The sequence below is a fragment of the Chelon labrosus genome (genome assembly GCF_963514085.1).
Source record: "Chelon labrosus genome assembly, chromosome: 9".
Lineage (NCBI taxonomy): Eukaryota > Metazoa > Chordata > Actinopteri > Mugiliformes > Mugilidae > Chelon > Chelon labrosus.
Genome location: NC_140359.1, coordinates 2,870,823 through 2,885,091, shown reverse-complemented (window position 1 = coordinate 2,885,091; position 14,269 = coordinate 2,870,823). Strand labels below are relative to the sequence as shown.

The 14,269-nt window shown below is 39.8% G+C and overlaps 1 protein-coding gene across 2 annotated transcripts; it reads right to left on the bottom strand.

Annotated features, from left to right (window-relative positions):
* Window positions 1-698: 698 nt before the first annotated feature.
* slc2a8 (solute carrier family 2 member 8) lies at window positions 699-14,201 on the bottom strand. Of its 2 annotated transcripts, none has more exons than XM_084551930.1 (10): window positions 13,642-14,201; window positions 12,837-12,999; window positions 12,104-12,310; window positions 10,914-11,013; window positions 6,364-6,575; window positions 6,045-6,194; window positions 5,669-5,777; window positions 5,385-5,501; window positions 3,434-3,579; window positions 699-2,723 (listed from the first exon to the last, which is right to left on the bottom strand). In XM_084551930.1, the coding sequence occupies exons 1-10, from the start codon at window positions 13,734-13,736 to the stop codon at window positions 2,577-2,579; spliced, it is 1,446 nt and encodes a 481-aa protein (XP_084408056.1). In that variant the 5' UTR covers window positions 13,737-14,201; the 3' UTR covers window positions 699-2,576. The 2 variants fall into 2 exon arrangements, with proteins under 2 accessions (XP_084408056.1, XP_084408055.1); XM_084551929.1 differs by having other exon boundaries at window positions 5,385-5,561; window positions 13,642-14,200.
* Between the last annotated feature and the right edge of the window lie 68 nt (window positions 14,202-14,269).

Here is a 14,269-nt window from a genome sequence, read left to right as displayed (position 1 = left end):
ACTAAAGTAAAATATTATTTATTAGTTATTATATGTATATATATATATATATATGAGTTTTTCTTCTGTACTTTTCACCATCCAGTGTGGATGTGTTGTGATATTTTGTTACTAACCAATTGCCTCAATGTTTACACATTTTGTTTTGCAAAATAAAGGGAAAGAAATGTGTTGTAATAATTCCGTAGGCTATTATCTAATTAAACTAGAACAAGATGCTTCTGAAAGCAGTTCAGGCTCTGAAATATATATCTGGATTATTTTTTGATTGTTTTCATGCAGAAAACTATTGTGGTAAAAGGCTAATGAAACTGGGATGTGTGACGGGTAGATGTTGTTTTAACTAGAATCACTGCTTCCCTGCCTCCTGTTACAGTTTACATCTGTCACTATAATGAAAGCTGGTATCATTTTAACGTGTATTCTGTTTAACATCAACAAATAGATCTTTAATATTTTCTCAAGTCTCAAATGCGATTTTCCTTTCACACATAAATACATTTTATTTACAGTCAAAATGGAACTACATTTGCCGTTTAAATTTTATTCAAATCCCTCATGGTATGTGTGCAGCACCTGCAGTTTAACTCAAATAGTCCAGCAGAATGTTTCAGTATTTGTTCTCAAGTGTTTGATATTCAGTTTTGGCAGGTGGAGGCTGTAATTTAACTGAATGGAGTTGAAGATCCTTGAGTCCTTACTGTATGTTACGATATAAGATTCAGGTCACACCATTGGGGAAACTAGGACAAAGAGTGTCTTAATTATTTTCAGTTTCACCTCAGAATCTGTAAATAATATACATATTTGTGAATTATTACACATTACAAACATCCCACCAACATTAAAAAAGAGTTTGAAGAGTGGAATGATTTATCCATTTTTGCATCTTTAATAATCTCATATAGTATGAAAACACACATTTATTTTTTCTCATCAAATCATGAAAAAATAAAAAATATTAAAGAAAAATGATATAAATCATAAAAAAATGTTTGATTTCCTCAGACACATCACTTCTGAGGTCAAACGACATCACAGTTCGCATGTGCACAAGTCAGTTAACACATTTACAAGAAAAACCCCAAATGATTCAAAATTATTACCACTCCCATATTCTTTACAAATTAGTGTAAACAGCAGACTCCAGTCATTTACAATGCATTCACTTCTGTCAAAACTTGTACTATTGTTCTGTTTCTGAACAGAGTGATTTATTCTTCTCTAACACAAAAGGAAAAACAAATGTAACCTGTCATCAACTCACGATGAGAGAATACAGATAATATCCCTGCACTTTTCTACCTGCTTTAGCAACGTGAAAGACATTTTCAAAAAAATTGTATTATTATGTTGAAGAATTTTTTTCAGACCAAACATCTCTCCACCATGTCCACAAAGTCCACAGAATTAACACAGTGAGTTAACAAGCTCAGCAGGTCAATGTGTGTTTCTTTATACAGAAGCTTTTAACACGTTCTACTAAACTTTATAGCTTATGATTACACATTATAAAATGTCCAACACCAGAGGAAATGTGTCCATCTTGAATATTTAACCTAGAAGGAGAATTATCACAATGAGACCTGCAGGGGGCAGTGGAGAGTCGTAAAGGATCTGACCAGTGTAGAACTGTAGGTAAGCTAACCTAAGCTAAGCTAAGCTAAACTAAAAGTGTCCAGCTGTTTCATTTCATTAAATTGCCTTTACAGTATTCCGTACCGGCTGTCTGTGGAGAAACACACCAGCAATTACCACTTCTTTGTCTTCAAGACTGTCTCTTAAATTGAACTACAAACTAAACAAAGCTAAACTAAACCACGTTAAACTTAGCTAAGCTAAACTAAAATTTGAAAGTACACCTTACAGTTTAATTTCAAATTATAAGAAAGTTGTTGCCTTTACTATTCAAACTTGCCACTAATCTATAAAAGAAACTAAGAGAAGCTAAGCTAAGCTAAAGGTGCCATTTGCCAGTTTAATTTCAGTAAAATCTGATTATAAGAAAGTCTTTGCCTTTACAGTATCCAGAACTGGGTGTCTGTGGAGACACTGTTTGGATTTTCCGGTAGTGAAAGGTGTCATCGAATAAAATGAAATAGATTTTCAAGACTGCCACTTAAGCTAATCTATAATCTAAACTAAACTAAGATAAGATAAATTACGCAAAGATAAAATAGATAATTTAAGAATAACTACAAGTAGAAGTAACAGTTTCATTTCAGTAAAACAAGATTATAAGAACGGTGTTGCCTTGTATTTGGAACTGGGTGTCCGTGTAAACAAACTGCGAAGAAAAAAAAGAAGTGGTGGAGGCACTGTTCAAAAACAAAACTGCAATTCCAAATTCTTGCCATAGGTATAACCAAAGAAAATGAGTAGGTCTAAACTATAAATTAAACTACATAATAACAAAACAAAACATTATGAACTTAACGAAGGCAGGAATTATTATTATTTATTAAATTCAGTTGTTTGTGTAATAAAAAAAGCGTTTAGTAAAGATTTTAAAAATGCCCAGTGTCCCCAGAGTCAGTTCAGAGATATAAGATTTTTGTTTTTTTGAAGTGACAGTTTCATGGTCCCGACATCCCTCTGAAAGTGGCTTCGATCTGCTCCAGAGTCTTGCCCTTGGTCTCTGGGACGAAGGCTATGGTGAAGATGACGTTGGCGGTGCACATAGAGGCGAATAGCCAGAAGGTCCCAGCGCTGGTTAGAAGACTCTGGAAGAGGTCAAAATTATACAGACATTAACGTCTCAGTGATGCTGAGCTTAGAGGAATTTAATAAACTGGTGATTAGAATCTAGGGCTGCAACTAATGATTACTTTTTAACCACTACACAATTTGTTGATTGCTTTATTAATAGTTTTGTTTATTAAATGTGAGAAATTAGTTAGGAAATCTATATTCCATTTGCATCACAGCTTCCCGTGATGCAAATGACTAATTGTGCCCTTACCAACAGATCAGTAACAAGTTTTCACAGTGAAGAGAGTTTCTAGCATATTGTTCATAAACAATTTAAGAAACAATTATTTTGTCTATTAGTTTGTTGATTATCTGAATTATTGGATCAAAGTCAACAATGGCAAGTGTGTAATGTTTTTATGTCCTGCTTTCACAAAATAATCTTATTATTTAGACTTTATGCTGAATAAATGCCACAGGATGTTAGGCCACACGGCCTGAATATGCACCTATATAAATACTGCTTTACCGTCCTCTGTACAGATTTTCTATCCAGCTTCCCACACATGAATCTTATTGTCTAAAGTCTATCTTAATATGAAGACCCTAGATGAAATAGTGTTTTCACTGCAACTTCACAAAACGTGCTACAGAGGCCTGATTAGCTTGTACCTTAAATTGTACCTCTGTTTGAAATGCAGACAATTTATGTTGTACAGATGCGTCTTTGTATCCCACTCACCATCATATCTTGGAAGGTTTTGGTGACAACGAATGCCATAGTCCAGTTGGTGAGGACGCACACAGCGCTGGCAAACCCCCTCACCTTGGTGGGGAAAATCTCCGACATGACCAGCCATGGGATCGGACCCCAACCCAGAGCAAAACCTGAACACAGCAACAGTTATTATTAATGTACTACGGCCTGCAGAGGAACATACAGAGCCCCACTCAGACCTTGCATTAACATGTGTTCCTGCATTAACCAGTACCTATGTTCACATCTGGCATTAAAATTTGTCTCTACATGCGTCCCAATCAGCACTTGGGACCATCAGGACCATGAACAGCTGTTTGTTGTGTGTGCGTATCAGGTGATACATATTTTGGAACAAGCTGTAAAGTCTCTGTAACTCCCTGAAAGCACACACATCACGTTATTATTCATATATCGACCTCCGCCCTGGTGATAATGGTTTTAAAGACATAGTTCAAATTATAGCTGAACTTTGGACGCTTCCATACACAGGTCTTTATACATCAACATGATCACACCTGCAACTAAACACATACCAATAAGTGTTTTTTTTATGACAGAACCACACACAGTTAACTTTTTAGTTAGTTAACAGCTACAATGACAGGATATTTTAAAAGGCTCTCATTAATAATATGGCTAATAATAACAATAAAGGCTGTGTGTTTTTTCTGAACTAACAGAAAAAAACAGACACAGATCACCCACAAGATCAGCCCTGTTGAGTAGGTGGTCTTTAACGTGACCCAGGACTCATTGTGTGTTCACACCACCAAAGGAATGATTTGGATTTGGTCTGGGACACAGTTGACCTCATCCCATTGATCAAATCACTCAAATGCTTCCTCATTGTGTCCTGGGTGTGTTCACACCTGTACTTTGAGCTGAAGCAAACACTCCAGGTAGCCTTTTTAAAACAAACGGGGAACCAACCTCCTCACCTACCGGCTCATGAGTACTGTGCCTGACTATCCCATAATATTTGCTTTTTGTCCTCTTTCCTTTAACTTTAGAGTTAATTCAGTTTAGATTTCATTAAAGTGTGGGATAAAGAACAACAGACACAAAACTAAAGAGAATAAGGTGGACTGTGAAAGGAGTAAACCTGTAACTTGGCCCAGGGGGATGTATTTGGATGCAGGAACAGAAGAGGGATGAAAAGCATAAGAAATTTCAGCTTATGTGGGAAATAAAATTATGTCACAAACAGAGGTTGCGCTAGACTTTTTCGTTGTCTGTCATTTTGACTGACAGGGTCATAAAAATCCCGTCATAATCTACTTTTACCCGTCACTTTATTTTATTTTATTTTTTTTTTTTTTTAAATAATGACACATAGTGATAATGATAATAATGATATATTCAATAGCATTTAATTTTTATTCATTTTTAATTAATATTCAGTAGCGGTGAAAAAAAAAAACGATTCGGCTCATATATGAGTCTTTATAATCTTTTAGAATCTTTATAACCGGCCATCAAAGACGACTCAAGAATCATGGATCTAGACGTCTATTTAACCGGCTCAGTTGAGTCCTACCACGTTTGATTGATATATAATCAATAAACGGCACTCACTCAGCAGGGAAACAAAACGTACTACCCGACTTGACCACTAGCAAACTAAGGCACTCAGCCACTCACTTATGCACAATACGCAGAGAAACGAAACTTAACCGACTCTTAAACCAATTAATATGCTCACTCGCCACCAAGTGGTCTGGGGTGTGAATTGCAATCTGTCAAAATGACAGATTGCCTTCAGATTTTTCCGTCACTGTTTTAAAAAAACGGTCAATGACGGAAAATATTCGGTTAACGTGACCCCTGGTCACAAACTAAATCTAGATTCTCAACTTTTTTTTAAATCTAAAATCTTTCATGTGGCTGCTAACTAGCTTTAATATTTTGGATATATATTCCAGTGTGAACTCACCTGTGATGAAGACGGCCACGCTGGCCAGAGCCAGCCAGGACAGGTCAGTGTGGGGTTCTGCAGTAGCCTTGGTCTGGACATCCAGCATCAAGAGGCTCAGGGACTTGGGGCCGTGAACTTTGGACACGAGGTAAAAGTAAACCCCAAACGTTATGGTGCTGATCGCCATGGCAACACCTAGAGTATAACATGAAGAAACAAGTAGCTTGAGATTGATCTTGGCGTTAAAGACAGAGAAAGTCTTCTTCTTCTTTCTAAAAAACTTTATCACAGATTCTGGATACCTGAGATGATGAGAAGGACTTTCCTTCCTGCCTTGTCCATGATGAGCGCTGCTACTGCGGTAAAGACGACCTGAATTAGACCCACGATCACTGAACCCAGTTCACTCTCCTGAACAGATAAGAACATAGACTTCAAGATACAATCATATTCTCGAATTTCCCACATTAAATTATTCTGGTTGAAATTTTATTTATATGTTAGTTTTGTTTTGTTTGATTACCACCTGAAACAAATCCATATTTTAAACAAATCCATATTTTCACCACATAAATGTATCAGGAAAAAAAGAGAGTAAAGACCAGTACAGATAAAAGTGAGAGAAATTGTAGTGCACATGCAGCTGTAACCCAATGGAAAGCTGAGAGCCCGTGTCACCTTAAAATGCGCCTGTTCAAATATGGTCTCAGCATAGAACATGATGGCATTGATCCCCGTCATCTGCTGAAAGATCATCAGCATGATGCCGATCACCAGAGGCTTGTAGACGCCCGGGTCCTTCAGGTCAGACAGCTGGAAACTGGAGCCCTGAGAGAACACAGACAGGGACCCTGATCATCAGAACACGCGCCTGTTTTCAATGAGAATCTGGAACTAAACTGTCTTGACATTTTCTTGGACATTTTGTTGAGGAGCAAGGTGTTTAAAATCTCTGGTTATTTTGTGGTTTGCTTGAGCACTCAGGCAGCCAGCTCACCTGCTCGTCACAGGCATCCTCAATGCGGGCGCACTCCCATTCGACGGGGGCGTCCGGTCCTCGCAGAAAGCGCAGGGCCTCCTCGGCCTCCCGCCTCTTGCCCTGTGACAGTAGGAAGCGCGGCGTCTCTGGTATGAAGCACATACATACCATCAGTATCGTCGGGGGGATGGAGCTGCAGATCGCCAGCCAGCGCCAGTCAATGTAAAGACCTGCAGGACGAGTTGACACAGATCAGAATTAGTTAACAGATCCACATCAGTTTCTTTACTGAGCGGTGTTTCATCATACGCATAGTATGCCTTGCTCAGACCTTGCATTAACATCCATCCCGGGCAGTCTGAATGCAAGTGGCCAGCTTTAAGTATAGGTGTGAACCATAGACTGTATAAAGATGGACAGCAGAACCGCTTCTCACAAGAGAAACCAAAGCGGTAGAGCTCCCCCTTGTGACTGGCTGCAGTATAGGTCACAAGCCCCACCCCCTCCATATTAGTGGATTTGGGTCAAACTAAAGCACTAAAGTACGCGTTGTTTTTCAAGGATGGTTTTGTTTTCGATGCTTTAGTTAATATAATGCTGATGCATATTCAAGTGTTTTTTGAGATATCACAGCTCCACTCTTGGATCAAACTGCGCAGACTCTGGCTCCAAAGTCGCCAGATGGTGACACTATTTTCCCTTATCCCTGGGAAAATAGTGTGAGTTTGGCCAATGCGAGGAAGTCGGGACATATTGTCCATATTTATATACTGTTTATGGTTGCAACCATAGACAGTATTAAGATGGACAGTGGAACTGCTCCTCAAAAGTGAAGCCAAAGCAAGTAGAGCTCCCCCTAGTGACTGGCTGCAGTATAGGTCATAAGCTACACCTCCACGTTAGTGGATGGGACTTGCGCCAAACTAAAACACTAATATGTTCATCATAGTACAGAAACAGCTCTGGTTGAAGTTACCAACAATCTCCTCCCGGCTTCAGACAATGGACTTGCTGCATTTGACACTATTGATTCACACTACAATATTTTACTACAGAAACTTGAAAGTGTGATCAAGATAAAAGTAATCCCATTAGACTGGTTTGAATCCTATCTGTCTGAATGATTCTTCTACTTATATAAAAGTAGAAAAATACTCTTCACGTTATACATGTTTCCATTAGGCAATAATATTAGAAAACATGGCATAAACTTCCATTGCTATGCAGATGACACCCAGCTATATTTATCCATGAAACCAGATGAAACTAATCAGTTGGTTAAGCTCCAAGCATTCCTTAAAGACATAAAAGCCTGGAAGACCTGTAAGCTTTTACTCTTAAACACAGACAAAACAGAAGCCATTGTATTTGGCCCTAAACATCTCAGAAAACCTTGGTGTTATATTCAACGAGGATACATTTGCGTCTTCCAGGTTGGATTACTGTAACTCATTACTGTCTGGCTGTCCAAATAGCTCTTTAAAAAGCCTCCCATTGATTCAAAATGCCACAGCAAGAGCACTGACAGGAATCAGCAAGAGAGATCATATTACTTCAGTTTTAGCTTCTCTTCAGTGACTTCCTTTAAAATCTAGAATAGAATTTAAAATCCTCCTCCTTACATAACAGGCCTAGCTCCTCTGCTGTGGAACCACCTCCCAGTTTGGGTTCGGGAGGCAGACACCCTCTCTATTTTTAAGGTCAGGCTTAAGACTTTCCTTTTTGATCAAGTTTATAATTAGAGCTGGGCTGAATCATCCCTTAGTTATGCTGCAATAGGCCTAGGCTGCTGGGGGTCAATGCATTGAGCATATGTCTTCTACTCTCTTCTCTCTCGCACTGAGCTCTTATCCTCCACTTTCTTTTCTTTGGAACTGAGCTCTTGTCTGCTAATTTCTTATCTATAATTAGCCATGCAATACAGTGCTACTACTGTATAGCATGTTAACTGCTGTGTGCTGTTAACTGCTCTCCTGAGGACATTCTCTTCTTCTTTTTTCGAAATAACAACAACCTCAAACTGACAAAAATGACAACAAAAGATTGTTAGCCCTGCTGAAAGAAAGAAAGACAGAAAGAAAGAAAGAAAGAAAGAAAGAAAGAAAAGATTGACCAATTCTACGTCACTCATTTTCATTTTGAATTCAGTGTTTCAAATTTATCAGATTTATGCCATGACTTCTTGCTCAGTTTTCATCAGCATCTCCATAAAGACTTATTCATTCCCCTGGATGGTTGTAAACATGCCAGGTGACTGTACATGACAGACTAAAGTCTGCAGGACACAGTGGAGCTTTGTGGAATCCAGATTTCTTCAAGAAAGTATTCTAAAAATATTTTTCTCTGCATGATCGGATTGTTCCACTCTCTACAATGAGCACAGTGTTCACCTTTCTGCAGTAGTTGACACTGGAGCTTCATGACCTGGGACTGTCTGCTTCTATGTGCCTCTCCAACACCTGACAGAGTGGTGCTCAGACATCAACCTTGCTCTGAACACCAGCAAGACCAAGGAGATCATTGTCTACTACAGGAGGTCCTCATACAAGGGGAGGCGGTCGAGCGTGTCAAACACATCAGATTCCTGGGCAGCCACATCACATCTGACCTGACGTGGTCTGTGATGCTGCACGGCACAGGACAGGAGGGACTTAGCCCAGGTGATAAGAACTGCACAGGGGAATTGTGGGGGGTCCTCTCCCAGATTTGGACTCAGTCCATGCAAACCGGATCGCTGCAGATCCCACCCACCCGGGCCATGGACTGTTCATCAGAATCACAACCAACAGACTGAGAGACAGCTTCTTCCCGATCTTGGTTTGTAGCTTGCCATTTTGCAGTTCATACGGTGTTGCATTAGCCTGGAAGCCAGACCCACTTTCCCCACCTACAAAATGTTTGCAGCAAAAAGTTGGCCTAGAGTCTCTCCATTGGGGACTGATTATGTTTCGACAAAGATCTGCCAGGTCAATCAAATAGTTTGGCCAGGTTTTAAGCGTGATCGTCTGAAGACGAACAGCAACAAGTTCAGTGACAGGAATAGGACAAGTTCTAACCTGGAAGCCAGACCAACTTCACCGCAGACAAATTTCTTGTTGAGCAACATTGATGCCGGATTGTTTCCTGCTCAAATGCTGTTTAAAAAACAGCAAAACACACACAAAATCACAATATTCATATCAATGTTTTATTAAATACTTTAACCACCCAGACTGATTACTCACATCATAAAAAGCAATGCAGTTAAAACACAGAAATCATCCAACAACAAAGTGCAGGAGCCAACCATTACAACTACTCTCATCCATCTCCTACGAAGGCAGTTGATGGTATAATGTAGTCCACCAAAGGGCAAATGGAGCTTCTCTACAAGCTGTCTTGAGAAAAGTAGATGCACTTTGGTATTGTTTCAAATCTGCACTAAACAGTAGGAAAAACCACCAAAATGATTTGTGCACCCACCCAACTCGATTTTTAAAATTCAAACTGCGCAGTTGGGAAACCTGGTCTGTAGTCTCGTCCTTAAGGAACTGATTATGCTTCGGCAAAGATCTGCTGGGCCAATCAAATCATTTGGGCGGGGCTTTATGTGGTGATGGACAGAAGAGTAACAACAACGTAGTCATACACGTCATCCGAGAGCTGTTGAGCTGAATTTGTTTATAACAAAATAGCTCTGAGAGATTGGAGGACTATCCGGTTATGAGGTATTTATTCTCTGTGTAATTCGAAACTTTTACTTACCAATAATTCATTTCCATTTTGATTAATTGTTAGGTCTATGTTGTTTGTTGAGCGTAAAGAGTAACAGCAAGTCCTCTGAGAAGCTGGAACCTGACAGTGTGGAGAATATTTTACTATTTTTACTTGTGAAATGTCTAAAATAAGCCACAGTATGCCTGCTTATCCTTTCCAAGGGTCACAGGGTCAACTGGTCAATCACTGGGCTGACACACAGATATAACCATTCCTGCTCTAATACAATCAATCGGTTATCAAGATAGTTGATTATTTTTCTAACCACGTGATTAATCAAATGACTGTTTCAGCTCGGAGTGTTATTCCACAGTATGAAACAACCTACCTATCTATACAACATATATTCAACAACTGGCCGACTAACCTCCTCCATAGCTGCCGTATCTGAACAGCATGAGACGACCGGCCCCATGATACACGCCAGCTTTTATTGGGTAAATGTGAGCGGCATGCAGCTAACAAGATTTGCCAGGAGCAGCTATATTTTCCCTCAGGAAGAATGTGATTATATCATGTCACATGATCTTTTGTCATTTCTTCTTGACAGTGTTTTACATAGAGTTTCAAAGCAGTTCAGCATACTCAGTGTAAAAGACTTTACACAACAGGATGCTTGGCGGAGCAACAAAGGCAAACATATAATTGAAAAGAGGGCAGATTCTGTAGCTTCCGTCATGCTTGTGGACGTAGTAAAGATATAAATTGCATGATGGAAAACTCTCTTAATGATTCACAGCTAGTAAATGGCTTCTTCCTAAAAGTCAATTCCAATGGATATGCCATAAACATGTTCAGTGTAGAATACATACCTGCTAGGTAAACTCCCATGATGCCTAGCACCACCATGAGTTGCACACAGGAGCCCAACGTCCCGCGGACTCGTTCATGAGCCATCTCAGAGATATACAGCTGTGTGAGGAGATCATAGCAGAACATCACTGAGAGTGAGGCTTTTATTCACATAAAAACATCTATATAAAAACATCAACAGGGACAAATTATGACCAAAATTTGTCTGTCTTCTGAATGATCTAAAAACAAATCTATTCAATTAACATTGATATGAAACAGTGAAAGCAAAAAAATATTCATAGTGGAGATGTTTATGTGGTTATAACGCACGTTCTGTAATTTGACCCTTGCTCTGACCCATAGTTTAGGAAACTAGCAAGTGATGCAGAAGTAATGTTTAGGATGCTAAACAGAAACAACCAATGCACTGAGCAATGCAGTCAAAGTAATAAACTACAGAAGCCAACCACCACAACTGCTCACATCTATCTACTACGGGGCTATTTGATGGCGTCATAAAGTCCACAGACTGGCAGATGGAGCTTCTCTACAAGCTGTCTTTGGAAGAGCAAAGGCACTTCAGATTTGTTTCAAATCAGCATTAAAAAGTAAGAAAAAAACACCAAGATTATTCCAGAACACCCCAAATTCAAAACTGCCCAATCTGGCGTCTCTCCTTTTGGAACTGATTATGCTCCAGCAAAGATCTACCAACCAATCAAATCATTTGGGCGGGCTTTATGTGGTGCTGGACAGAAGACTAACAGCAACAAAGTCATATACATCATCTGAGCACCGTAGAGCTGAATTAGTTTACAACTATATGGCTCTGATTGGTTGGAGGACTATCCATGCAGAAATATTTTCTTCCATAATAAAATCCAAATGGAGTGTTACTAGACAGTTATTTTATGTCTCAACCACTTGTTGACCAAGCACACAACCCCTCTCACCAAAGGCAGACACTGCTGGATAGTTAGCAACACAAATGGAACATATTGTTTAGAGCATCCAGTACCTTTAAGGTTATTCAGAAGAATATGATCAGATCTACTGATCAGATCGCCTGTGAACTTTTCTCAAATCAGAACAAGGAAGTAAATGGTTGTCATAAAGTGTCAGTTTGCAGATTTTTTATTGTGCGTGTGTTGCGTGCTTGAGCCAATCAGGAAATCCCAGCATCAACAAAGGCAGAAATGCTTATTACCGGAACGACCAGTGACGTGACTCCGCTGGCGAGGCCGGTGAGCAGCCTGCCGATGTAAAGCATCCACACGTTCTGCGCCGCGATGATGATGGTGAAACCGAAGACGAACGGCAGCGAGCAGAACATCAGGCTGAGCTTCCTGCCGATCTTCTCCACCATCCAGCCGCCCAGCAGGCCTCCGGCTGCTGCTCCCAACGTCACTATGGACTGGAACACAGCATTGCACTTTATTTGACCAATTTATGAGCAATATAGTGATAAAGCTATATTGGAATAAAACACCTTGTAATAAAATTGCTGTTGAGTAGAATTTATGCACATTTTTCAGTCAATGTTTTATTGATTTCCATTTTTTCTTCTCTCACTTTAAGGTGCAAAGAAACTATAGGGTAGTATCATGTAGTATTAGTAGTAGCAGTATGTCATACTTGATTAATAATGGTTTAAACATGTTAATCATGTTCATGTTGAGTAGTGAATCAAAACATTTCTCTTTAATTGCATTTTACTTTATTTTCTTTATGTTGTTGTTAGGATTTGAACTTAAGTGCAAATTACACTGCTCTGAGGCGCGTGTTATTTACTGGAGAGAGATAGACTGCTGAGACACCGATAGATATAGGTTGGCAATGACATCAACCCAAGTGTCAGCCATCACTCCCAATGAACCAATCCCCAAACAACAACAAATGACAAAGTAGGACTTGATGCTTGGAAGCCGTCACCATCTTACCCCAAACCAAGAGGCCTGGTTGTTGTCCAGCCTCAGCCGAGGGTCGCTGATCCTGGTGAGCTCAGGGATGGCGGGGGAGCTGTATCCCAGCACGAACCCGAAGCTCATGGGCCCCAGGACGCACGCGAGCGTCGCCAGGTACAGTTTCTTGTTCTTCACTTTGCTGCGGGGAGAGAAAGCATAAAGAGCAGAGCAGAGGAGGTAAAGGTCAAAGATCACCATGTCACACATGATCAAGAGCTCAGCTGTGATACGTTTGCATATTAAAATGTAACCTGACATTCAGAGTATATGCACATATAATATGCTTTTTTTAAATTTATTTTGTGTAGCTTTTAAACATAAAAATACCATAATTTATATTCAGTATTGCATGGATATGATCGCTATTTAACTGACCACAGACTTTAGACGTGACTTGACAGAAAACATGGGTGTTTTTAAATTATGCAAACGTTGCTTTTTTGAATGCAGGCTGATTAGTTAATGATTATGGATGTGCCTAGTTCATTATGTACACCAGTCAAAACCTCTAATTTAAAAGTCCTTTACTAAATCTTAGCTTCACGAAGGCTCTGGTGTTCAGCACTCATTCACAATAACTTTGAGCTGTTGATTCATGATCATTGAGTTGTACCTACACCTGTTCCTGTTATTTTGACAACTCCATATTAGTCAGAGGGCTAGGCTAAAAGATAGACAGACATTTAATTCAATCCGGTTTAACAGCACCACACACTACAGCCTCCGGTTAAACTGCCACCTTTCTGATGTAGTAAATTGGGTTAAAAGGTCTGAAACTGACCTCAGGTAAGCATCTTGCTCAGACATGAGTCCCGTGGGGTCGTCGTCTCCACCCTCCGCATCCAGCAGCCTTCTCCTCTCATCCTGGATGTCCATGCTGACCGCAGCAATGAGCGTGTCCCGGTGTTTACCTACTCTGTTTGTTTCTTCTCATGGGTCAAGAGCTCTCAGTGGCTGTCGTACAAAGTGACAACGGCCGTGCAGCCAGACGAGGTCGGAAAAATAAACTACAGTTGTCTTCCGTATCACATATGTCCGTGAAGTAATCGATTCGCATGTCAATAGTTAAAAGCCTGAACGGGAACTCATCAACAAAGATCTTTACTTCCCTCACTTGCCGCTTGATCTGCTTTGTCAACAGTTCAGTCAGCTGATCATCGTGTGTGTAATGTCATTTCCGGTAGGTTTTTGGTTTGATTTCAGAATAAAAGACACTGATAAACTGGATGAGCCAAATTGTCGTGTCTGACCTCCTAAGATGAGCAAAGGGGAGATTTAACTACTGTCAAACTGACAGCTTTCGCAACATTTCATAGAAAATCTGCCTCGTCCCTAAATTAGCTATTAGCAGCGTAGTTTTAACCGAAAATGAACTATAGACTATCTTGCCGGAAATGAAGCCGGAAGAG

Bases quoted from the DNA above. Each gene is read 5' to 3' on its own strand.
- slc2a8 (XM_084551929.1), bottom strand. From the start codon at position 13,736: ATGGACATCCAGGATGAGAGGAGAAGGCTGCTGGATGCGGAGGGTGGA. The intron at 6,195-6,363 runs GTGAGCTGGCTG...GTGTTCTCTCAG, and splicing joins AGGATGCCTGTGACGAGCAG to GGCTCCAGTTTCCAGCTGTC. The intron at 2,724-3,433 runs GTGAGTGGGATA...GACCTCTTCCAG, and splicing joins AAACCTTCCAAGATATGATG to AGTCTTCTAACCAGCGCTGG.